Genomic DNA, 27,689 nt, shown 5'->3' with positions numbered 1-27,689 from the left:
GCCCTGGAGTTGAAGGGTTCCGAGGCAGAAGATAAGGCGTTCTTCCTCCAGGTGTCGAGTGGTGAGGGAGCGACGGTGGAGAAGGCCCAGGACCTGCATGTTCTCGGCAGTGTGGGAGAGGGAGTTGAAATGTTGGGCCACGGGGCGGTGGGGTTGATTGGTGCGGGTGTCCTGGAGATGTTTCCTAAAGTGCTTTGTGAGGAGGCGTCCAATCTCCCCACTGTAGAGGAGACTGCATCGGGAGCAACAGATACAATAAATGATATTGGTGGATGTGCAGGTGAAACGTTGATGGATGTGGAAGGCTCCTTTAGGGCCTTGGATGGTGGTGAGGGAGGAGGTGTGAGTGCAGGTTTTCCAATTCCTGCGGTGGCAGGGGAGGGTGTCAGGAGGGGACACTGGGTTGTTGGGGGACATGGACCTGACCAGGTAGTCACGGAGGGAACAGTCTTTGCAGAAAGTGGATAGGGGTTGGGAGGGAAATATATCCCTGGTGGTGGGGTCCGTTTGTAGGTGGTGGAAATGTCGGTGGATGAGGCAGTTTATGTGGAGGTTGGTGGGTTGGAAGGTGAGGACCAGGGGGTTCTGTTCTTGCGGTTGAAGGGGTGGGGTTTGAGGGTGGAGGTGCGGGACATGGATGATATGTGCTGAAGGGCATCTTCAACCATGTGGGAGGGGAAATTACGGTCGTTAGAGAAAGAGGCCATCTGGTGTGTTCTGTGGTGGAATTGGTCTTCCTAGGAGCAGATACTGCGGAGGCAGAGGAATTGGGAACATGGGCTAGCATTTTTGCAGGTGGTAGGGTGGGAGGTAGGGTGTAATCCAGGTAACTGTGGGAGTTGGTGGGTGCGCCAGTTCCATCATTAAAGTAGATTGTGGCTAATCTTGACCTCAGATCCATTCCCCTCCCCCCACTTCCCCCCATCATCCAAGGAGAACCTGGCCTTTGTAGGAGTATATTGAGAATACTAGCAACGAGGTGGTGGACGTCAATATGAATTAGTGAGAACAAATTTAAAAGATAAATAAGATGGTGCAAATTTGAATTTTTGAAAGGTTTATTCATTCACGGTATGAGGATGGCACTGGTTATTATTTATTGCCCATCTCAAAGGGCTGTTACTGTGGATCTGAAGTCACATGTAGTTGAGAGCAGGTAAGGATAGCAGTTTCCTTGCTGGAAGGACACGAGTGAACCTGATGGGCTTTTCCAACAATCAAAAATGGATTCATGGCCATCATTATATTCTTAATACCAGATTTTTATTGAATTCAAACTCCATCACTTGTCATGGCAGGATTTGAACCCAGGTCCCAAAACACCACTTGGGTCTCTGGATGAACAGTCCAATGATAATACCATGGGATCATCGCCTTCCCTAGTTTGGGGTTTTGGATGACCTTAATTTAATCAGGGATGGAGGATGGAAAGGCAACAAATAGACAATTAGAATGGGTTTGGAGTGTCAATGAGCGAGGTAAAAACAATGACTGCAGATGCTGGAAATCAGATTCTGGAGTAGAGTGGTGCTGGGAAAGCACAGCAGTTCAGGCAGCATCCTCCTGAACTGCAGTGCTTTTCCAGCACCACTCTACTCCAGTGTCAGTGAGCGTCACAGCGGTGGATGTACTGAGATACAGGCAGAGATGGAGCAATATTATGGAAATGGATCATTACCTACAACCAAGTCTGCTCCCTTCCCACACAGTTTCCTGAATGCCAAGCAGATCAAATCCCACCACTCCAACTTTCATGACAACTTTACGGCCCTCAACATTTATGAAGACCACTTACCTGTTTGCTAGCTTCCTCACTGTTACAAACTTCACGGATTCTTTCTTTGATTGCATCTTCAGTGGGTGGAACTATCACATCTGTCTTGTTGAGCAGGAATGCCAATTGATGCTTGAATGCCTCTAGCTGAGTATGAGCTGATTTGGCCTCACACACACTGGTCAGTAAATTCCCATCCAGCTCTTTGGAATGCTGTTCCCAGCTTCTTATTTCTAACTTGGAGGCTTCCCATGCTCTTTGTGTTGAGTCCAGCCTGTCCTGGAGGCTTCTGTTCTCTCTTTCAAGGTGGTGTTTAGCATTCAGTGCATTGTCCAAGTCCTGAGAGGTTACAAAGAATAAACATTGGAACAAGTATACAAACAGCAACAAGAAGCAGTGATCGACCATTATTCACAATCTTCAAGTTGTGCATATTCATCAAGGCTCATCCTTCCAAATCTATGACCACCACCATCTAGAAGGAGAAGGACAGCAGATACATGGGAACACTACCCCTGCAAGTTCTCCTCCAAGCCACTCACTACTATCCCAATTTGGAAATGTATCATTGTTGCTGGGTCAAAATCCTGGAATTTCCTTCCAAACAGCATTGTCTACCTACACCAGATGGACTGCAGTGGTTGAAGAAGACAGCTTAGCACCACCTTCCCAGTGACAGTCAGGGATATGTCATACATGTGGCCCAGCCAGTGAGGTCTACATCCACAGAATCCCAGCAGTGCAGAAAAAGGCCATTTGCCCTGTTAAGTCTGTACTGACGCTCTGAACATATCTGACCCAGGTGAAAGTGAGGACTGGAGATCACAGGCAAGATTAGAGTGGTGCTGGAAAAGCATAGTAGGTCAGGCAGCATCCAAACAGCAGGAAAATTGACTTTTCGGGCAAAAGCCCTTCATCAGCATCTGACCCAGACCTAACCTCCCTACCATATTCCCATAACTCTGCATTTACCACATCAATCCACCTATCCTGCATGTCCCTGCATACTACGGGACAATTTAGCATGGCCAATGCACCTAACTTGGGAGAAAACTAGAGCACCTGGTGGATGCCCACACAGACACAGGAAGGACATGCAAATTCCCACATAGTCATCCAAGACTGGAATTGAACCTGGGTCCCTGGCGTTGAGAGGGACTATGTGCTGCCCATGAGTGAATTTAAAAATAACATCTGATTGGGAATCACTGGCGATCTTAGAGGATATGTACAATATAGGAAGGAGCTGGTCCAAGGCTCCACTTTAACTAGAGTGGGATCAATAACCTAGTGAATGAGATACATGGAAAGGTGGCAAAGACTTTGAACTTTTTAGATTAGATTAGATTATTTACAGTGTGGAAATAGGCCCTTCGGCCCAACAAGTCCACACCGACCCTCCGAAGAGCAACCCACCCAGACCCATTCCCCTACATTTACTCCTTCACCTAACACTGCTGGGAAGTTAGCATGGCCAATTCACCTAACCTGCACATTTGTGGACTGTGGGAGGAAACCGGAGCACACGAGGAAACCCACGCAGACACGGGGAGAATGTGCAAACTCCACACAGTCAGTCGCCTGAGGCGGGAAATGAACCCAGGTCCCTGGCGCTGTGAGGCAGCAAGTGCTAACCATTGTGCCACCATGCCGCCCAACTTGTATGATACGGATGGGGACCTCTGAGAAACAGTACACAGTCAGGCATAAATGGAACAGAAAAGAGGAGCTTTGGACAGACAAAACCGAGGGAGGTCACAAATGGATAAGGAATAAATTGGGTTACAGAATACAAGCGTAAAGCGATGTTTAAAAATAAAGTGAGGGGGGATCCAGTGAACTGGGAAGATTGCGTTGCAGAGCTCCACACCACAATGCAAGTGGGACAACGTCCTAGCCCGCCTTACCCAGACCATCACGATATCCTGGGACTCTGGAAAGGTTGTGAATTCCCAGGAAACTGTCAGAGAGCAACTTATCTCAATTTTACTCTGAGGTGTCCGGTGGTGCTTTCCATCACCTTAGCTGGATGTGTACATTTCTTTGACACGTTGGAGATGGTAAGAGACTTTGTGAACAAATTAACTTAATCTGAACAATTTAGTATGTACAAATAGTAGTGTTGTTTGGGTATATCTCTACTTTCCATTACAAAACAAGAGGTCCAGTCAGGGCTTTTCTTTTTTTTGAGTTGGTAATAATCTGGTCAACTATGATCAGCAGTGGTTGGGATATGTACTTTCAATTTCTAAGTTATATCAAAGGATGGGTGGGTACTTACCTTTTTTTTTCAAAATTTCTTTATTCACAATGTTATTGCATGGCGTATTTTCTTTCTTTTCTGCTTGTGTTTGCGGTGTGGCTCTTGCTAGGAGGAGGGAAAATGGTTGGGATGGCTAGATGCCTACTTAAGGGCAGTTTATGCCCTGTTCAGGTATTTAAAAGCCCTGGCTGCAGTATTGACAGCCAGATGGGAAGTTGGGCTTTGGGATGTGTAGATCCCTCCTTTGGGCAGGGGGTGAGTTCCCCTATTCAGTGCCATTGGCACTTTATATGTTAGTCTGTGTTTTTTTTTGGTTTTTGTTGTATATAACCTTTGCTAGGAGAAAGTGAGGACTGCAGATGCTGGAGATCAGAGCTGAAAATGTGTTGCTGGAAAAGTGCAGCAGGTCAGGCAGCATCCAAGGAGCAGGAGAATCGATGTTTCGGGCATGAGCCCTCCTTCAGGAATCTACAAACCTGTCCGGTTTGGGAACTAAAACAATCGGTGAACTCCACTCACTCCAGCTTGGTTCAATGATGTTCTCGTCGAGCATGGCCTCTGCCTCCATCTGGGCCTGCCTGGCTTTGAGAGGATTCAGCTGATAGGGGTGTTGTTTTATTGAAGCAGTGTTCCCTACATCCACTTCACGTACAATAGCGTTAGTCCTCCCCATCTGATTCTTACAAATGTCCTTGTACTGTAGTAACAAATCTTTCGATTCCATTCTATGCTCCTGAGACAGATAGCTTACTAACCTGTCCCAATCCTCAAGGACTTCTTCATTTTTAAATCTATTTTAAGGCACCTCAAAATCCACATCATCTGGATCTGATTCCTCACTCTGCGAGGTAGTAATGACCACCTGTTTTTCCAGTTCTTTCTCTCTAGTGTAATACAGTTTCAACATGTTCACATGACATACCCGATACTGTTTTTTCTATATGGCATCTTTACTAAGTAGTTCACCTGACACAACTTTGTCTCAATTTGATAGGGAATCACTAAACCTGACTTTGAAGGGATCTCCTATCACTGGTAACAGTACTAACACATCATCCCCTCGGGAAAACATCCGAGTCTCAGAGCTTTTATCTGTTACCTGCTTCATTCTACACTGTGCCTTCTTTAGTGCTGCTTAGCTAACTCACCTACTCTATTTAATCTGTCCCTCACCTCTGATACGTAGTCTAATTGTGCGATCTCCGACTTTGATCCTGTCAATTTTTCTTTCATTAATTTCAAAGGGCCTCTTAGTTCATAACTGAATATTAACTCAAAGGGAGTGAACTGAGTAGATTCATTTGGGGCATCTCTAATAGCAAACAATGCAAATGGGATACCTTTATCTGAAACACTCGGGTAATCCTGACAGTATGCTCTCGACATGGTCTTCAAGGTCTGATGTCACCTTTCTAAAGCTCCCTAGGATTCAGGATGATACGTACTGGATTTAAAGTGCTACCTACCTAAGCTATCCATAACCTCCTTAAACAGCCTAGCAGTAAATTTGACCCTTAATCCGACTGAATCTGTCTGGGTAAACCATACCGGGTAAGGAAAGCTACTAACTTCTCTACCACACGTTTTTGCCTTGATACTCTGTAATAGGGTTGCCTCTGGAAATCTGGTAGACACATCCATTATGGTTAACAAGTACTAGTTCCCACTTTACCTTCTAGGAAGGGGACCTACACAAACAAACAATTATAACCCAAGTGAAAGGTTCTTCAAATGTAGGAACTGGCAACTAAGGTGCTGATTTTATTACTACCTGTGGCTTACCTACCATTTGGCATGTATGACACATACAGCAAAACTTAACACATCCTTGTGCATTCCAGGCCAATAAAATTGTTTATGTACCTTAGCCTGAGTCTTTTGTACCCCTAGGTGACCCCCTACAGGTAGTTTTTGTGCTACCCGTAACACCTCCTGTCTATATGCTACTGACAACACAATCTGGTGCATCTCAGTCCATTTCTCCTCTCACTAACCTGCCATGGCTCCATTTCTGTCTGAGGATTCTATCTTTCAGATAATAACCTTCTGGAATATTGTCTACCTCCTTTTCAGAGTACGCATCCACATATACATCTTATCGTCTTGTCTTGCCTTGCAAGTCTCTTAGCCTTTCAGGACTAAACATTTCTGTCTGACCCTCTGCCTGTTCAGGTTTTTCCTGCATCACTTTGTCAAACAGGGTATCTGTTAACTGAAGCTCAGCTTCTTCATCTTTCTCTTTACTTTTTGCTTCACGCTGTGACTTATGATAGTTGGATCTGGTTACCCACACAGTCTGGGAAAATACCAGGATATTTCTGTTGTAACTCCTCAGTTCCTTGGTCTTCCTTGGGCTTCTCCACAACAAGGGGTGTCACTCCCACCTTGGATCCTGCCAAATCATTCCCAAGAACAAACTGAATTCCTGAAACTGACTCTCTGTCAATCACTCCCACTGTAACTTCCCCAGTCTTGAGTTGGCGCTCCAACCTGATCTTACATAGGGCAGTGTTAAATTTCTGTCCATCTATCCCACAAATTATCATACTCTGAGGTAGCATATCAGAAAAAGTGTATATTCACTCATCCCTTACTATCAGTGACTATTAGATCCTGTTTCTTTTTTCCTTCTCCCCGTGTTCTCTCTGGGTAAACTTTACCTACAGAGGTGAATTCTTTGTAGAGATCAGGTATTAACTTCATACCCAGCCCTTGCCTAGGCTGTGCACACTCCTGCAGCTCTTCTTGGGGTCTCCTTTACTACCTTTACTAATGCCACTGGCTTAGCTTCTTTTACCACATCTTTTCCCACAGCTCCTTTCTTTAATGACCAGTACTGTGACTTTACATATCCCACATTCTGGCAGTGAAAACACTTTTTCCCAATGCCATTTCTGAAACCATCGGCACTGTAAATTTCTGTGTCCCACTCCATTACAGTGGAAATACCTGAGGCCTTTCACCTCCTGTCCACCATCTTGGGCTTCTTTTTTATCCTGTGGTTAAAATCTTACCAGTGCTCTCTACTCTTGGTTTAGTAGTGTAGGATCTCCCCTTCTCCAAACTTTTATCCCTCACAGGACAAAATTCTGGCCGGAAGCTTGTCTTATGTATCAGCATATCCTCATCTGCTAATTCTGCTGCCCTTCTCAATTTCTGAACTTCTTGTTCCTCTACGTGAATTTTAACTATTTCTGGAAGTGAGTTTTTAAACTCCTCCAGCAGAATAATCTCTCTTAGAGCCTCAAATGTTCTACCTATTTTCAAAGCACACACCCATTGATCAAATTGACTATGTTTAATTCTTTCGAATTCAACATAAGTCTGACCTGGTTCTTTCTGTGTGTTTCTGAACCGCTGCCTATATGCTTCTGGTACCAATTCACAAGCACTTAAAATAGCCCATTAAACCTCTTCATAATCCCTTGACACCTCATCTGATAATGCAGCAAATACCTCAATAGCTCTACCTACCAATTTAGTCTGAACTAGCATTTCCCATAAATCCTCGGACCACTCCATCTGCCTAGCCAATTTTTCAAATGAAATTAAAAAAAAGCTTCAACATTTTTCTCATCAAAATGTAGCAGAGTTTTGACATATTTATATATGTCACTACCTTCTCTTTTAATCTCCATCCTTTAACTTGACTTTGCTAAGTTGCAACTTCTCAAGTTCAAATTCTCTCTTTCTCTCGCCCTTTCTTCTCTCTCTTTGCTCAGCCAAGAACCTTCTCTCGCTCTGTTTTTGCCTCTCTCTTTCTTCTCTCTCTCTTTCATTTGTTTTCTAACTCCACTTTCCTCAATTGTAATCTAAGTTTTTCTACCTCTACTGCACTTGTCTGTTTCTCTGACACACCTAAGTGATTGAGTAATTCCCTTCCAATTTCAGCTTTACTTTTGTCCTTGGTTAAACGCAATTCTAACTTCTTTGCTAATTATAAAAGTATGGCCTTTTTCTTTCCTTCTACACTTTTGATTCCTACAAATCTGACGTAGAGAGAGGGGTGCTAAGTGGTAAGAGTACGCTTTCTGTCAGCACTTTATACCATCAATTGGGAAGGGTGCCCCCTCAGGTGAGTTCAACCGACTCTGCAGGGTGTGGGAAAGAGAGCTAAGTGTTGCGGTCTCCTCAGAGGTATGGGAAGATATTTGGGAAAATGCAAGAAAGATATCAATTTGCAATAGGACCCATGTTTTACAGTTGAAGATTCTCCACAGGATCCAGTTGGCTCTGGATCATTTGTCAAAATTTAAACCAGGGGTATTTTCAGCATGCCCCCACTGTAAAGTTGGTATGGGCACTCTTACCCATTGTCTCTGGTCCTGTAGTAGGCCTCAAATATACTGGAGTACTGTGGCAAGTGCAATGGAGGGGATTTTGGGTGTAAGGGTTGAGAAGGACCCAATCTCTCTTCTTCTTGGCCTGCCCAGTGTATTCCCTGTAGATGCGCATAAGAAAAAACTTTTCAACATCCTCACTTTCTACGCAAAAAAGAATACCTTGTTAGACTGGGTGTCGGGTTAGCGTAAGATTGTTATGGAGTACATCCCCTTGGATTTTCTTACAAGTATGGTACACCACAAAACTGAGAATTTCTATGAGACATGGCCACCCTTTTGGACTACCTGGACACAGATTTGTCTACAGCTGATAAGGGCTTTTATATAGCCGTAACGATTGTGCTTTATGAATCCAACATCCAGAGAAGGGGAACTGCGAACATGAACAGGTGAAAATTAATGCTCTCGATATTTGAGAGTTAGTGGTTTATTTTGCTGAGCTGTATTGTTATTATTTAATAGTTTGTTGTTTATTTACGTAGTTAGTTGGGTTTTTTCATATATTTTAATACATATTTATACATGAGGGCGGTTTGGGTTTTTACATATTCTTGGTGTTCTTTCTTTGTATTGTTTTGAATTGTATTGTTTTGTATTTATTGTAAAATTTAAAAATCCAATTTTCAATAAGAATATTTTTAAAATATGAAGTGAGAGGATTAGTAGTTGAAACTGAGTTAAACTGTTTGTAGTGCTATTCATATAACATCCTTTAACAAGAAGGAAGAACTGCAAACAACATTCACCAATAGAAGAAACGGACATATTCAGGATTATTGAGACACGGCTCCAAAAATATCAGGACCAGGGTTTAAATGTTACAAAAAGCGTTTTGAATACATACACAGAGTAAAAAAGGAGGTGAAGTAGCTGTACTTGTCAGAGCAAATAAGAGAAATAAAAGTAGGGGAACAGCTAGGCAATATTGATCATAATATAACATTCATTCAAAATAATAGCAGAGAAGGACATACTGTACACTAGGATAATATAATGGAGACAAGCTGATTTTACAGGGCTGAGGATTGAACTTTGAGAACTAAAAAAGGCAACAACTCTACATCTTAAACACAACTAAGGTCAGAAGCCTGCCCACCAGTCAGCCCCTTCACTTCCTATTATCTGCTCCAATTAATTAGTAAAAGTCACAGTTATCTTCTCCATACCTTACGAATGGTATCTAATTCCTGCAGGTAGGAGGCAACAGCTTTCTGTTCCCTACCCAGCTCAGAGACCAGCCTCATGATAGTTTCCCGGCTGGCTTTTGACTCCATGTCATGGGCACCGATGGTCTCCTCGAGGCTTCTAATCTGGATAGTCTTCCTGTTGTTCTCTTTATACAACTCCCCGGCCTGAGAAGGAAACCAGATCAAACACTAGAACCTGGCATCATCACACACACGAGACCTTACCAAAGGCAGTGAAGGTTTTAAGGAATGCAATAGACCAGATTGAAAAACATGCCACTGTTTTGAAAAAGCTACTGCATACATATACAATTGAGGTCTATATTTCATCTAAAATAAATTGACTGTCAAAACAGGAGGTTTAGCTACAATTGTTTGGGGTTTGATGAATAGTTTTGTGGCTTCTAACAGTGAAAGAGTCCATGAAGCAAGGAAATTTCTCACTGCGACACATAGAATCAGGAGATATACAGCACAGAACGCTGTAACGTTCAGTCCAACTCATCCACACCGACCAGATATCCTAACCTAATCTTAGTCCCACTTGCCGGCACTTGGCCCATATCCCTCCAAACCCTTCCTATTCATATACCCATCCAGATGCCTTTTAACATGTTGTAATTGTACCAGCCTCCACCACTTCCTATGGTAGCTCATTCCATACACATACCACCCTCTGCATGAAAAAGTTACCCCTTAGGTCCTTTTTATATCGTTCGCCCCTCGCCTTAACCCGATTCCCTCTAGTTTTGGACTCCTCTACCCTGGGGAAATAGACCTTGGCTGTTCACCCTATCCATACCCCTCATGATTTTTATAAACCTCTAAGGTCACCCCCTCATCCTTCAAAGCTCCAGGGAAAACAGTCCCAGTCTATTCAACCTCTCCCTATCACTCAAACCCTCCAACCCTGGCAATATCCTTGTAAATCTTTTCTGAAATCTTTCAAGTTTCACAATATCCTTTCTATAGCAGGGAGACCAGAACTGCACATAATATTCCAGAAGTGGTCTGACCCCCAGTGTCCTGTACAGGCACAAGATGACCTCCCAATGCTTTTACTCAACATGACCTCCAAACTCCTATACTCAATGCACTGACCAAAATGGCAAGCATATCAATTGCCTTCTTCACTATACTGGATTAGTGGTGCTGGAAGAGCACAGCAGTTCAGGCAGCATCCGAGGAGCAGTAAAATTGACGTTTCGGGCAAAAGCCCTTCATCGGGAATACAGGCAGAGAGCCTGAAGGGTGGAGAGATAAGTGAGAGGAGGGTGGGGATGGGGAGAATGTAGCATAGAGTACAATAGGGGAGTGGGGGAGGGGATGAAGGTGATAGGTCAGGGGAGGTGGAGTGGATAGGTGGAAAAGAAGATAGGCAGGTAGGACAAGTCATGGGGACAGTGCTGAGCTGGAAATTTGGAACTGGGGTGAGGTGGGGGAAGGGGAAATGAGGAAACTGGTGAAGTCCACATTGACACCATGGGGTTGAAGTGTTCCGAGGCGGAAGATGAGGCGTTCTTCCTCCAGGCGTCGGGTGGTGAGGGAGCGGAGGTGAAGGAGGCCCAGGACCTCCATGTCCTCGGCAGAGTGGGAGGGGGAGTTGAAATGTTGGGCCACAGGGCGGTGTGGTTGTTTGGAGCGGATGTCCCGGAGATGTTCCCTAAAGCGCTCTGCTAGGAGGCGTCCAGTCTCCCCAATGTAGAGGAGACCGCATCGGGAGCAACGGATACAATAAATGATATTGGTGGATGTCCAGGTAAAACTTTGATGAATGTGGAAGACTCCTTTAGGGCCTTGGATGGAGGTGAGGGAGGAGGTGTGAGCGCAGGTTTTGCAATTCCTCCAGTGGCAGGGGAAGGTGCCAGGATGGGAACGTGGGTTATAGGGGGGGCATGGACCTGACCAGGTAGTCACAGAGGGAACGGTCTTTGCGGAAGGCAAATACTCTCAACAAACAGTATTTCAACTCCATCTCAAACATCAAAAACTGTAAATACAACAAACTTTTATCTACCCACCTCTGTAACCAGCGCTCCTCAAACATTCCAGAAGATTCTCCCGGCCTCTGGAACTGCTTGGATGCCATTAGCCATGCGGCTGGTGCAGCTGCCATCCCCACGCTGTTTGATGATGTCACTTCTGCCCCCATCATGGCCGCTCCCACAGCCACTTCCACCCCTCACAATTCCTCATACACCACACGTGACATCACTTCCACCCCATCACTGAAGTCACACACTTAGTGACTTCCGCACCCCCCCCCGTGTTTGCCACCACTTCAACCCCCACCAACGCCACTCACCTGCATTCCGCGGACACGCCCCCCACAGATCTCACTATCACCATCCCCGCCCCCTAGAACCTTGAAGGGAACACCACACCTGCTCATGACTCCACCCCCATTCCCCCCACCACCAGACCAACTCCAGTTACAGGCGCCGCCCCCCCACTCCCAGCTCCACACCGACACCAGATCCCAGCTCCCAGCCCTGCCAAGTTTTCACCATCCCTCCAGACCTCTCCCTCACTGAGGACGAATGATCAGTCCTCAGCAAAGGACTCACCTTCATCACCCTCCGCCCACGCATCAATGAATTTAATACACGCCATGACATCGAACACTTCTTCCGCTGCCTCCGCCTCCAAGCTTACTTTCACAATCAGGACTCCCACCCACCTTCCAAAGACCCCTTCGCCCACCTCCAACACACTGCATTCACCTGGACACCCCGCGCTGGCCTATTACCCGCCCTCGACCTCTTCATCTCTACCGCCGGGACATTAACTGCCTCAACCTGTCTACCCCTCTCCCCCACTTCAACCTCTCACCCTCACAACGCGCAACCCTCCAATCCCTCTGCTCCAATCCTGACCTCACCATCAAGCCAGCAGATAAAGGGGGCGCAGTGGTAGTCTGGCGCACTGACCTCTACACTGCTGAAGCCAAACGCCAACTTTAGGACACCTTTTCCTACCGCCCCCTCGACCATGACCCCATCCCCATCACCAAACCATCATCTCCCAGACCATATAGAATTTCATCACCTCAGGAGATCTCCCACAGCTTCCAACCTCATAGACCGGGAACCTTGCACTGCCCGGTTCTACCTCCTTCCCAAGATTCACAAACCTGACCACCCTGGCCAACCCATTGTCTCAGCATGCTCCTGCCCTACTGAACTCATTTCTATCTACCTCAACACTGTCCTATCCCCCAGTCCAACTGTTATTAGGGTGGATTAAGATAACCCTTTGCGACCTTTCCCCCATTTTCATGCTGCCTACTACTGTGAGGGAGTGAGAAATAAGGCTACACTTTGACCTTTCAACTCTCAGTGCAAAGGATTGGGTTAATGTACTGGCAGTAGGAAATACTGCTTACAATGACGAGCTGCCCTCTTGGAGTGGATGCTCAATATCTATTCAGCTAAATCCCTGCAGAGTTTACTGAATCAAAACCATTTCATCTTAATGACCAGAGCTACTCCACCTAGCCCATGAGTAGCTCTCATTGAGTCAGTTACTGAAAAGGCTGGTTCATTTCCATCTCAAAGAGTGGGAGTAATGCTCTGGGTCTCTGTGCCTTGGGTCAGACTCTGCCTGGAGTACTGCATTCATTGTGGATCTAATCAAGGTGATTCGTCTTCTTTAGAAGATGGTAAAGCCCTTCATGTTTACATAGATGGGAACAGGAATAGGCCATTCAGCCCCTCAAGTCTACTCCACCATTCAAGATGATCATGGCTGATCATTGAGGTCAATACCAATACCCATCCTCCCCCCATATTCCTTGATCCCCTTCAGCCAAGTGAGCCATTGTTTTGGCCTCAACCATGTTTTGTGGAAGTGAACTCCACAGGCTCACCACTCTCTGAGTGAAGAAATTTCTCCTCATCTCAGTCTTAAAATGTTTACGCCTTATCTTTAAACTATGATCCCTTGTTCTGGACTCTCCCCTCCAGCTAGTTCATCCTTCCTGCATCTAACCTGTCTAGTCCTGTGAGAGTTTTATTGGTTGCTGTGAGATTCTCCCCTCATTCTTCAAACGTCAAGTGAGTACAATCTTAACAGACTCAATCTTTGCTCATACGTCAGTCCTGCCAACTCAGATATCAATTTGGTAAACCTTTGCCACTTAGCAGAAACTAGGAGAGCAAAACTGCGCACAATATTCCAGGGTGTGGCCTCACCAATGCTCTGTGTAACTGCAGGAAGATATCCTTATTCCTATACTCAAATCCTCTCACTATGAAGGCTAACACACAGGTGTTTTCCACACCTCTACACTAACTTGTGCAACTGTTGCACAAGGACACCAGGTCTCGTTGAACATCCCCTCCTCAATCCAAAGCCAAAAATAACCTGCCTTCTTAGTCATTGTTTTTACTTAGTTGATTTTAACCCTACTGCGAATCCTCTTGCAAGGATGCCTGCCTTGAGGAAGTTTTCCTCCTCTCTCTACAAGAATCTCAGGGAGTCCTTCTCCCACTGCAACTCCCAGGTCAGTTCCTCTGCACTGAAGCTCTTCAACCATGTCGTGACTCTATGCTACTCTCTCCCCACCCCACCCTCCTCTAGCTTATCTCTCCATGCTTACGGCTCACTGCCTTTATTCCTGATGAAGGGCTTTTGCACGAAACGTCAATTTCACTGCTCATTGGATGCTGCCTGAACTGCTGTGCTCTTCCAGCACCACTGATACAGAATCTGGTTTCCAGCATCTGCAGTCATTGTTTTTACCTTCTTATTTTTGCTACCAAACCTCTCTCACTATATTTTCCCCATCAATATTTCACAGTCTTCCGCCTTAACTGAAATGTCTCCATTGTTATCCCTTTTCTATGAAGACAGACACTAAGCTTTCATTGAGAACCACCCCTCATGTCTCCCACCTTCACAGAAATATTATCTGCTTGGTTTTCACTAATGTTATGGACCAGGCCAGCCCTCTCTCAAAACAATTCATAAAATCTGCCCAAACCCTAACTTTGCTAGTTGTTTTAAGCAGGTGTAACACAGATATTCCAGGAGGGAATGTAGTTGGTCAAAACAGTAGCTTAAAACAAAACAGAATTTATTTACAAGATTACTGAATGAAACACAAACAAAAGAGAACATAATACCGAATAACTTAACCTATCTGAAAACCCAACAGATCATCCCAACTTAATGATGCTGTTCCAAATATTTGAAACAATCCTCATAAACACCCCTTGGTACAAAAGGTAAAATCAAACACAGGGTCTCATTGGAGACCCTGTCAGAGAGAGCGAGTACTAGCCTGGACCTGCCTCTTTGGGTCCAGTAGCTTTTTCCCCACTACTGCTAAAGACCAAACCAAACCAAAGCATAGACAAACTGAGCTGAGAGAACTGGCCACACACCTTTCATTTTACAAGTTTGTTTAAAACTTGAAAGCCTTCTGACTGAGGCAGTATCTGTAGCTATTATCAAATTGGCCCTAAAACCCTTCAACTCCAGACTTTTCGGAGTCTATGTCATTTACAACCTCTCTGAAAAAAGAGCCAAGGACAGCATAACCTTGTTAAAGGAGCAGTTTCATCACACTACTCCCTTTAAAAAAAAGAACCATCAATATCCAAAGATGGCTTCACTTTAAAACCCCTTAAACCTAAATTGTTAGTAATCTAAAATACACATATACATTACATTGACTATAAATGTGCAAACATATGCACTATATTTTGTTTCAGTCTGTTGTACTCCGCCAATGAATGCATCCATTTTTCATTCAAGTCTGAACAATGCATCAGCAATCATGTTTTCTTGTCCTGCCACATGCACAATTTTCAAATTGAATGGCTGTAACAACAAGCTCCAACTAAACAGTCTGGCATTTTTGTCCTTAAATTTCTCCACAAACTTTAATGGGTTATGAAGAGTATATATGATTATCTTAGATACCTTACTGGTAACGTAAACACTGAAAGGTTGTAATCCCAACACCAAGCTCAAAGTTTCCTTCTCAACCATTTCTGCTCATGCACATTCAATTCCCCGGAGAAATATCCGACAGGTCTTTTTATCTTTTCATTATCTCCCTGTAAGAGCACAGCACCAACACCCACATCACGCGCATCAGTAGCCACCTTGAATGGCTTTGCTTGATTAGGTGTGGCTAACACTAGGGCAGTGGTTAACACAGCTTTCACACTGTCAAATGCCTTCTGACAGTCCACTCTCCACTGAAAGTCTTGCCTTTCTTTAGCAATTCGGTGAGTGGAACAGCCACACTGCTAAGATTTAGTATGAATTTTCGATAAAATCCACTCAATCACAGTAACTGTGGGACTGCTTTTTTTGTTGATGGGATGGGAAAATCCCCAAATCCCCAAATACCAATAACACAGCCCAGGAAGGTGACCTGGGCTTTGGCAAATTCACTTTTAGCCAGGTTTATCACCAAGCCTGCCTTCCGAAGTTCATCAAACAAGTCTGATAAAGGTTGTGAATGTTCCTTCCACGTGTGACTAAAAATCACCAGGTCATCAATATTTACGACACAGCTGGGTAGTCCATCAGTGATCTTATTGGATAGTCTTTGAAATGTGGCTGGTGCATTTTTCATGCCAAATGATAGGACTTTAAACTGATACAGTCAATCGGCATTACAAAAGCCGAAATTGCCTTTGCTTTTTCTGATAAAGGTGCCGGCCAGTATCCTCTGAGCAAGTCCAACTTAGAAATATAAGTTGCTTGTCCCACCCTCTCAACACAGTCTTCCAAACCCGGAATCAGATTTGAATCAGTCTTTGTAGCGGCATTGACTTTGTGACAGTTCACACATAACTGTTGGGTACCACCTGGGTTCTGGCACCATTACAATGGGTGAGCTCCAGTCCCTGTAACATTATGTTGTCTTGGAGCATGCGTTCAATCTCATTTTGAACCTGTACCAACTTTAGAGGTGTATGCCTATATGGACGTTGCTTAATCGGAACAGCATCTCCTATGTCTACCTCATGCGTAATTTGGTTAGTACTTCCCAACTTATTTCCACTTATCTCCCCATGTGAAAGTAATAATGCTTTCAGGTCATTTCAATTTTTCTCTGGAAGGTAACTCAATAATTTATCCCAATTTTTGACAAGTTCCTCATTGTCCAATTTAATATGAGGAATGCAGAATCCTCTGAACTTGGTTCTTCCCGCTGTGTTGTAACCAATAACACAGTCTCCTTTTGCCTTCCTTCCCTGTCAAAATACCTTTTGAGCATATTCACATGACACACATTCTGTGAGATTTCTTTCTGTTTGGAGTTCCTAGCAAGTAGTTCACCTCACTCAATTTCCTTTCGACTTGATAAGGTCCACTAAACCTTGCTTTTAAAGGTTCACCTATCACTGGAAGTAACACTAACACTTTATCCCCAGTAGCAAAATTGCGAAGTTTTGATTCCTTGTCTGCTTCGGATCTCATTGAATGCTGTGATACTTTTAAATACTGTCTACCTCACTCCCCTCATCTATTTAATCGCTCCCTAAAATTTGACACAGTCCAAATATGTGATCTCTGAATTCTGTCTCAGCAATTTCTCCTTAATCAATTTCTCACTTCATGCCCAAAATCTAATTAAATGAATTTGCTCAATTAATTTGGTGTATCTCTGATCGCACAAAGTACAAACGGAATTCCCTTACCCCAATCATCTGACTATAAACCTTCAACATGGTCTTTAATGTTTGATGACACCTTTATAGCGCTCCCTGTGATTCTGGATGGTATGCAGTTGATTTGAATTACTTTATTCCTAAGCTGTCCATGACTTCCTTGAATAATTTTGATGTGAAGTTTGACCCTTGATAAATCAGGAGCTGTCTTTGAGGAGGAGGAAATTTAGAGAGGAAATTTCAGCCGAGGTGTTGCTGGCAACAATGGATTGATTAAAACTGGAGATTTGTAAGAGGCCAGAATTGGAGAAGTTGGCAAGTGCAATAAACAGTAAGGATGCTGGGTTCGGAGTCTACTCCCTTTGTTCCAGCTCACTTTATTCCAATTATCTGGTAGTTCACATTTTTAGCCACAAACATTTGCTTCCTGATTTCCTTTGTCCAAATTATTGGATAACTTTTTACGCCAAAAAAGGACTGAATCATCATATCACAAGGATTGTGTTCTTCACCTGACTGTTCAGGAGAATGGAAAAGATCCCATGCCATTATTTTGAAGGAAAGCAGAGGAGTTATCCCTGAGGTCTTGACCAATAGTTAACCCTTAAATCAACATCAGTACAACAGTTTCGCTGGTCATGATTTTCATTTTGTGACTGAATTTTATGCTCTTTTTGGATAAGTCCAAGTTGTATAGAGTTTCTCAGAGGGACTCCCACCATGGGGCCAAAAGAGTTCTCTCACTCTATCACACTAAACTCTCTGCATTAACTACCTACTGAGCCCATTGCTGTCTTGCAATGTCCAATTTATGGCTTATCTTAGCGTGTATCATTCCTGGAACAACTGTCCACTCAGTAGATATCCCTGAATTCACCAGCATCCCTTGTCACGTCCTTGGGCACCCAGATAAGCACTGCCTGTTGGGAGCTGCTGCTCTGCTCAGCTCCTCATATTTGCACCAGATGTAGAAAACAAGGGCAAATTAATGCCCTGCTTTGCGGGCATCATTCTGGGAAGGAAGTTGGGGTGGGGGAGTTGGTATCCTCTAGAATGTGGTGGTACACAGCTCAGATTTCCTCTTCCCCCAGGCCCAGCAATGAAAGGTGCCACAACAGACTATGCCACCTGGTCCCAGGTTTATTACTTGGGACAGTTCATCCTCAGCTGACTGGAGGAATGTTCTTCACCAGGCCACCAACATCTGTCCTATATCTCATACTCACAATCCCTCTCCTACCACACTCACCTCTCAACAAGGCTCATACTCGATTGTGTCAATATTTCAAGGAGAAAGTCAGGTCTGCAGATGCTGGAGATCAGAGCTGAAAATGTGTTGCTGGAAAAGCGCAGCAGGTCAGGCAGCATCCAAGGAGCAAGAGATTCGCCATTTCCGGCATAAGCCCTTCTTCAGGAATGAGGAAAGTGTGTCCAGCAAGCTAAGATAAAAGGTAGGGAGGAGGGACTTAGGGAAGGGGTGTTGGAGATGCGGTAGGTGGAAGGAGGTCAAGTTGAGGGTGATAGACCGGAGTGGGGTGGGGACGGAGAGGTCAGGAAGAAGATTGCAGGTTAGGAAGATGGTGCTGAGTTCGAGGGATTTGACTGAGACAAGGTAGGGGGAGGGGAAATGAGGAAACTGGAGAAATCTAAGTTCATCCCTTGTGGTTGGAGGGTTCCTAGGCGGAAGATGAGGCACTCTTCCTCCAACCGTCGTGTTGTTATGGTCTGGTGATGGAGGAGTCCAAGGACCTTCATGTCCTTGGTGGAGTGGGAGGGGGAGTTAAAGTGTTGAGCCACGGGGTCGTTGGGTTGGTTGGTCCGGGTGTTCCAGAGGTGTTCTCTGAAACGTTCCGCAAGTAGGTGGCCTGTCTCCCCAATATAGAGGAGGCCACATCGGGTGCAGCGGATGCAATAGATGATGTGTGTGGAGGTGCAGGTGAATTTGTGGCGGATCTGGAAGGATCCCTTGGGGCCTTGGAGGGAAGTAAGGGGGGAGGTGTGGGCGCAAGTTTTGCATTTTTTGCGGTTGCAGGGGAAGATGCCAGGAGTGTAGGTCGGGTTGGTGGGGGGCGTGGACCTGACGAGGGAGTCACGTCAGGTCAATATTTCCCCTTGTCACTCACTGTTACCTATTCGAACCCCCAACACCATTAAACCGACATGTCCTCTGAGCTGCCTACTCACTCGCTTGGGACACCTCCCTACCTGCACCAATAGTAACAGCAATGTGACACTCCTATGACTGCTCCTCTCTCATTCCAGTAGGAAATCAGCCCACAACAGGTCATGACAGATGGTGGCTGCAAATGTGTTGCTGGTCAAAGCACAGCAGGCCAGGCAGCATCTCAGGAATAGAGAATTCGACGTTTCGAGCATAAGCCCTTCATCAGGAATAAGAGAGAGAGAGAGCCAAGCAGGCTAAGATAAAGGGTAGGGAGGAGGGACTAGGGGGAGGGGCGATGGATGTGGGATTGGTGGAAGGAGGTCAAGGTGAGGGTGATAGGCCGGAGTGGGGTGGGGGCGGAGAGGTCAGGAAGAGGATTGCAGGTTAGGAGGGCGGTGCTGAGTTGAGGGAACCGACTGAGACAAGGTGGGGGGAGGGGAAATGAGGAAACTGGAGAAATCTGAATTCATACCTTGTGGTTGAAGGGTTCCCAGGCGGAAGATGAGGCGCTCCTCCTCCAGCCGTCGTGTTGTTGTGTTCTGCCGGTGGAGGAGTCCAAGGACCTGCATGTCCTCGGTGGAGTGGGAGGGAGAGTTAAAGTGTTGAGCCACGGGGTGACTGGGTTGGTTGGTTCGGGCGGCCCGGAGGTGTTCTCTGAAGCGTTCCGCAAGTAAGCGGCCTGTCTCCCCAATATAGAGGAGGCCACATCGGGTGCAGCGGATGCAATAGATGATGTGTGTGGAGGTACAGGTGAACTTGTGGCGGATATGGAAGGATCCCTTGGGGCCTTGGAGGGAAGTGAGTGTGGAGGTGTGGGCGCAACTCAACATTCAGCTCCTCACCCTTTACGTAGGCAGCATCCCATCTCTGATCTCCCTAAGCACCCAACAGACCATGTTCAAGCCCCAACCTAGAATCGGAGGCTGCCACTGACAGTGTGTGCCTGTCACTGCTTCAGTGAAAGATGTTATCCTTGACTTGACAGAGGCCTGCTGACATCCATGACAAGCTCCCTTCAATGTGTCTGGGCTAAATTGCGAGACAATGCAGCAGTAAAATGAACTTGGCGTTGCCGGCTGAGGGAACAAAGTGCAAAAAGGCAAGGCATGACAAGAATGCATCCTGGTAAGATTAGAGTGAGTGAGTGCTATAACAGCAAGTGAAGAGCTGGGAGATGTAGCCTGGTTCACTCTATGAGCTAGGTGCGTGTCCCTGAGCACCAAGTGTCCTTGCTGCAGCACTATAATAACAGTTGCTGTTGTGTACTTGGGATGCAGCATTGAAGTGCAAAAGCATTGTAAAAGTGGTTTGAATATCTGCCATGAGGATTTCTGGAAGCTAGCTCACGTCAGATGTCAATGTCCATGAAGGTGGGGAGTGCACGGCCACTGCCCATTGACCATGCCCTGAGATACTGGTGTCCAACATAGAGGCTGTTCAGAGCAAGTGGCATGCGGAATTCACCAGATACCTGCTCTGCTTTTCCACGTTTTCTTGACGTTTACGTTTTTTGGGGAGTTTGATAGAAAGCTGAATATTAATGGATCAAGCTGGGATGCCAACAAGGCAATTAGCAATCTTTAATCACTGTCAATCAACAACTCACCATTACCCTAGTGACAGTAGTACCCTACGGCCTGTGGAAAAACAAAAGCTAGAGTGAGATGTTCCTGACATCAGGATGGGCCTCACTGCACTTCTTATCGAATTCTGCCACAAATCTCACCAGAGCCCATGATACTCAGGCCCCTAATTAGATTCCACCGACTGTGAGATCTTGCTTTGTTGCTGGTTGTGGTTCCTGCATTATAATCATGACTACATTTCAAAGACAATTCATTAGCTGCACTGTTCTTTGAAACATTCAGTAGATTTGAAAAGCACTAAAATAATACACGTCTTTATTTCTTTAGCTAGTTTCCTGGAGAGGCTGTAGATGTTGACTCATGAAGCGGTCTAGTTAACTATTGCCTGGAAGACAGGTCCCTCGATTAAGCACGACCATACATACCTGTGACAACAGCAAATCCAGATGATGCTCTCCTGCTCTAGAATCAATATTGATGGCATGGCTGAGCTTCTCCAAGAATTCATCATGCTCTTTAATTCTTCTTGTGTCTTCCTGCTTGGCCACATCCCACTCCATTAAATGTTTCCTGATGGGTAAATATTAACAAATGACAGAATGTTAAATGTGTTACTGTTTTGCAATCAAGTCTTTGGTAATTTAAATATCATGACAACTGATAACTGGACTGAACATGATAAAATGGTGGAATCGCAGTAAGGACATTGGACTAGAAATCTCAGAGCCCCCAGATAAATATTCTGGGGACATCGGTTCAAATCTCATCAGGGCAGATGAATGATCATTCAATAAAATAGGGAATTAAATACTAGTCTTATTGTGATTGTCATAACCATTGTCATAAAAACCCATCCAATTCACGAATGTCCTATAAGGAAGGAAATCTGCTGTCTTACTCTGTACAAGTACAATATGTAGATAGCATGCCAACCTTGTGTTGCTTACCTGATACAATGATTGCAATAAGAACTTAGCACTATCTGTGATGTTGAGTGGTTGTACAAATCAGCAAGAAACTTGTAAAGACTGTATCATCTTCCTTTTCTGTATTTTTGATTGTGGATTAAAATGGGGAGGATGGGTGGGGAAGAGACTGTTTTAAAAACCAAGGACGGTTGAAGGGTTGCTGCACTTTTTAAAAGCAAGTTATTTGACAGTTGTTGTAAGAACGGTTCATACAGCTCTTAGTTCGAGCGATGGGAAGAGTTTGGTTACAGATGAGCTGCAGCCTATGAGCTGGGTACAAATGGAAATTTGGCCAGCAACAAGTTGCAGATTGGTCTTTAAAATCGATACCTAGTCGCCATTTTCAAAGGCCTCCTGCCTGCCAACAGCTATGCAATTGACTCCCAGGTCACTGCACAGCTTGGGGGTGTGAACGTTCAGTCGGAAGCCATCGGATCTCTAGGAGGGAAGGAGACTTTATACTGCAGAGTATAAATGTATCTCACGCCTGAAGGCAGCCAGGTTGCTCCCCCTCATCAGTTGCTGTAAGAGGTCACTTTTAATCCAGAAGTCAGAGATCTTTGTAAGTGCAAACCAGTCACCCTGTGCCTCCTGCAAATGTGAGACTACCAAGCGAAGGAGCAGCCTTCTGATCAAAAGTATCACTTCAGCAAACCTTGTGGCCAGGGACTACTGAAATCCCTTCCGAGGCTATCCCTCTGCCCATAACACCCTTTTCTTCCCTTGTGACCTTTTATTCATTTACATGATGTAGGACAGAGTCATACAGCACGGAAATAATCAGACCAAACAGTTCATGCCGAATATTATCCCAAATAAATTAGTTCCACCTGCCTGCAAACATTTCTTATTCATATACTTAATAAATGTCTTTTAAATGTTATCATTGTTCCTGCATCCACCATTTCCTCTGGAAGTTCATTCCACACATGAACCATGGTGTAAAAAAAGTTTGTCCCTCGTATCTTTGTTCAATCTTTCTCCTCTCACCTTAAAAATATGCCACCCTAGTCTTGAACTCCCCACCCTAGGTAAAAGACACCTGCCATTCAACTTATCTATACCCCTCATGATTTTATAAACCTCTGTAAGGTCACCCCTCAACCTCCTATGCTCCGGTGAAGTGTTTCCCAGCCTATCCAGTTTCTCCTTTTATATATAGAAATTAATTAGTGCAACTGAGCCAGAATTTATTGATCATTCCCAATTGCCCTTGAGAAGGGTGTGATGGTGGGTGAGTTTTTTAAAATGGGTTAAAATTTTAACGAGTAGAATTATATGTCAACAATTCATTATTTTTTATCTGTAGTTAGAATCTATTTATTTGTAATGAATAGATGTTCTTGTTCAGTACAGAAACCAAGCTTCTGTCAACCTGGGACTGAATAATACCTAATTTTGAGTATCTTTAAATCTTTTAACTTTTGTAACTACTCCAGGACCAGTAGGGGTTGATTTCCCTCACATTACCCCAGTGTGGAGAAACAAACTGAAAACTTGAACGTTTTGCAGGAGTTAAAGCTAGTCTATAACCACTTCAGGTCAGCCTGCATCTCAAAAACGGATTTATATGCTGACTGGATATTAAGTGTCTCTCTTACGTTGAAAATTATGGCATTGTATAGGACCTGTGTCCACAGAAGGCCTTCCAGAAAGATGCAAAAGGAATGGGAGCAGATAGCTGCAGTGATCCATGCCAGATGTCAAAGCCCAAGGATCTAGGTATTAGTATCACATGAGTTGACAAGGTCAAATGTCACCATATACAACACCAGCTACAGATTCTGCTCAATATACTTCATACAACATAACTTGTCATATTTTCAGATTCCAACACTGCAAGGATGTGGCATCTTCTGCTCACCAACTACTGGCAGCTAGTTTGCTGACACCATTTCTCCTTTCCCTGCTAAGTCTTGGGGCCTGTCTAATTATCACTGGCACTATATAGCCACTATTGAGTTTTAACAAGAATAGGCATTTGTCTTGCATGACAATCTATAACATATTACATGATAGTGTTATGATCCCAGGTGATATTATTACTGGACAAGTCAGAACCAAGCCTGATATCTGGCTTGATATCTGTTTTTCTTTTAATTAATGAGGCGGTCTTTCACTGAAAGACCAGCTTACAATGCTGCAGATCTGATTTTAATAATGAAACATATTTATTATGCAAAAGATAGAACAGAATAAACTCACCCTATTTATGTAACACAATGAAAGGTTTTGAAGGACACAGTAAAAATACAATCCAATCTACTGCCAAAACGTCATTTACAGTACTCAAACACCTGGAAGAATTCCCTTCTCTATCTCATCTACAGGCTTGACTTAACTGTTTGTTCCAATTTCTGGACTTGCAAGTTTGATAGCTTCTTTCTTGAGTATTCACACAACTGAGCTTAGACTTTCTCATATTAGAATCTTGAAGGGGTTATTCAAATGAAAGACTTCCAGTCTGGAAACTTCAAGCTAAAATCCTTACCCTAGGATAGCCTATTTCTGAACAAACCCCCTTTCCTAGGAAAAATTCATGTATCTAACTTCAAACAAGATTTAAGTGAACTGAAACCAAAATATTTCTAATCTATGGGTTTTTCCACCAGCAAAGAAACACATCAATTCCTTATGTTTCTAACTGAAAGCAAGCTAATGCACTTCAATACTTACTCTGTCTGCTCCTAACGCTCTCCCAATGCAAACAAAATCCCATCATCCTGAGGGACTCCCTCCCCTATACTGGTCTTTTTAAAAAAAAAACATGGTTCCTGATACCTTTAGCTTAAAAATGTGTTTCAGGATAAGACCTTCTTCAGGAATTCCTGAAGAAGGACAAATTCCTGAAGAAGGGCTTATGCCCAAAACGTCAATTCTCCTGTTCCTTTGATCTGCCTGACCTGCTGCACTTTTCTAACAACACATTTTTAAGCTCTGATCTCCAGCATCTGCAGTCCTCACTTTCTCCTTCCTGATACCCTGACAAGTTAATCATTAAATGCTCTCATACACAAAAACCCACATACTACTTGTTCAAAATCCAAACTATAAACCATACGGTATTAAAATAGAGCTAACATCACGCTGCCCCACAAAAAAGAGGTATTTTTCACTACATGTTAAAAAAAATTATCTTAACACTATTTCAATGTTACATTTATATCAGCCCATGGGCCTTTCATATTCACTCTCAATAAAGCACCAACCAAAACATTTTTTCCCACAGTTAAAAAAACGATTTCAGAGTTGGGGAATTATGTTTTACCAATATAATTGTTAAGTTCTTGGCCAAAAGAGTGATTCCAGGAAAATCAAAGTATTATGATCCATACAAATAAGTCTCTTTAAATTGTTGTGATGCATATTTCAAAATAATGCAAAGTCAACATAAGACTCCATGTCTCCTTCTCAATTGCTGAATATTTTGTTGACGTGCGGCATCTTGCAGCAAAATAGCACCCAAGCCCATTTCACTGGCATCAACCAGTTTTGAATGGTTTCTCACAATTAAATGTGGCCAAACCTGATACAGTTGTTTTAAACGTTGTCAGCACAGCATTCAAGTTGTCAAAGATACACTGACCTTGTATCACTCAAATGTTCTTCTTTTCTTCAGCACGATTGTTACAGGCACAATAACAGTGCTTAAGTGTAGGAAAAATTTGTGGTATAATCCACTTATGCCAAAATAAAACAAAATTGCACATTTTGTCTTAGGCAAGTGAAGATCTAAAATAGCTCACACTTACACTTCTCTAGATATTACTTGGCCTTGTCCCACAGTGTGGTCCAAATAAATTACTTTTCCTTTAAAAATGTACTCATTTTTAAGCAAATTGGCTTAAAAAAACCAGTTCAGTTAAGTGGTGTAAATGTTCTTTTCACATCTAGCTAAAAACAGCCAAATCATTGACCTAGCTGTACTTATATAAGACTTCATTGATTTTATTTATTGACTAATCTTTGGAACATTGCTTTTGCATTTTTCATTTCAAACAGCATGACTGTGTTGATAAAAACCATCCAATTTTGCAAAAGCTAATAGTTCATTAGTTATATCGGTCAATGGAACTTGTTGATACCCTTTTAAAAAGCTGACTTTGGTAAAAATTTGTGTGTGTCCAATCCATTCAATGCAGTCCTCCAATCTTGGATTAGGATGTGAGTCAGTTTCTGTTAGGAGGTTGACTTTGTGATAATCAACACACATAATAACCCACCCGCTCTTGGCACAGGCATAATAAGTGAGCACCACCCACAATGATTCCACTCAATAATATCATCGCTCATCATGAACTTAACCTCTCCCCTTATTTGAGCTAATCTCTCCAGATTGAGTCTGCAAGGATGTTCTTTTGCGGATAAGACATCCCCTGTACTAACATTGTAAATCGTCAAAACCATTTCCATGGTCTATTCCCACAAATTGATTTATGATTCTGCTCGAGCCTTCTTGAGTCGCTTGGATTGTGGTCAAAAAATAAAACCTGATGTTACATAAGCTTTTAAACACTGCTATATTCTCCTTGCTGAAGGGTCAATTTTTAAATTTTCCATTCCTGATTCATTGAATCAGAGTCATAGTGGTCTACAGCACAGAGAAAGGCCTTTGGCCCATCAAATCCATACTGATCAAAAAACAAGCACCTAACTATTCAACTTTTTCAGTACTGGGATCATATTCTTTATGCCTTGGTATCACAAATATACATCTAAATACTTTTTAGATGTTATGGAGGGTTTCTACCTCTACTACCCTGAAAGGAAACGAGTTCCAGATTCCTAGAACCCTACATGTGAAAGCTTTTTCCTTATATTCCCTCAAAACCTCCGGCCCCTTACCTTAAATCTATGCTCCTGGTCACTGATCCCTCCACAAAGAGAAACATTTCCTCCCTGTCTTCTTTCTGTGCTCCCATTAGTTTGATATATTCCCCGTAGTCTCCTCAACTCCAAAAAGACTGTAGTCTATCCAATCTCTCTTCACTCCAGGTAACATCCCAGTAAATCTCCTCTTCACCCTCTCCAACGTAACCATACCCCGCGTGCGATGCAGATTCCAGAGCTGCCAACAATACTCTACTCATGGCCTATACCACCATTATGCATTTTCTCTGCTATTTTTATTTCTCTCCCTCTTTCTTTCACTATCCCAAGTACTTATTATTTTCCTGCTGGCTATTGACCCAATCATAATTTATCTTTAACATATTAACAAGACACTCACGCACTGATTTGTTCCCCTACCTGGAGTACTCGCTACATAATTCACATCATTGAGTTTCTGTTTGATTTGACAGAGTCCAGTGAACTTTGCTTTTAATAGTTTCCCAGAGACAGGCAACAATGTTACAATTTGACTTCAGCAACAACAGTTCCAGCTTTGGCCTTTTTATCTGTTTTAGTTTTCACTGTTTATTGAGCACCCAACACATGCTTTGGCCAATTTCTCTCTGAAATTAAAAACGTAGGCTCCAACTATAGCCTCGAGTTGGTTTATTAAGTTTCTCCTTTAATTAATTTAAGTTGTTCTCTCTGCTCATATCCATATTTTAGTTCACAAGGGCTAAATCCTTTGGACTTGCTGGGTGTACCCCAAATGGCAAACTGTAACAAAGGAATTCCATCATCCCAATTATTAGTCATGATTTGGGGATGCCGGTGTTGGACTGTGGTGTACAAAGTTAAAAATCACACGACACCAGGTTATAGTCCAACAGGTTTAATTGGAAGCACACTAGCTTTGGGAGCGACACTCCTTTTTGGA

General features: G+C 43.7%; 1 protein-coding gene across 1 annotated transcript in view; it reads right to left on the bottom strand.

The window, feature by feature from the left end:
* ccdc170 (coiled-coil domain containing 170) overlaps positions 1-27,689 on the bottom strand; it is a 93,811-nt gene that overhangs the window by 33,078 nt on the left and 33,044 nt on the right. The window contains exons 5-7 of the mRNA XM_060831154.1: positions 21,377-21,521; positions 9,547-9,732; positions 1,792-2,113 (exon numbers count right to left, since the gene is read on the bottom strand). Coding sequence (XP_060687137.1) covers positions 1,792-2,113; positions 9,547-9,732; positions 21,377-21,521 — 653 coding nt within the window. The remainder of the gene's footprint in view (positions 1-1,791; positions 2,114-9,546; positions 9,733-21,376; positions 21,522-27,689) is intronic.

Source organism: Hemiscyllium ocellatum, chromosome 10 (genome assembly GCF_020745735.1).
Source record: "Hemiscyllium ocellatum isolate sHemOce1 chromosome 10, sHemOce1.pat.X.cur, whole genome shotgun sequence".
Lineage (NCBI taxonomy): Eukaryota > Metazoa > Chordata > Chondrichthyes > Orectolobiformes > Hemiscylliidae > Hemiscyllium > Hemiscyllium ocellatum.
Note: the sequence above shows the minus strand (reverse complement) of the source record. Positions and strands in the feature narration are given on the sequence as shown.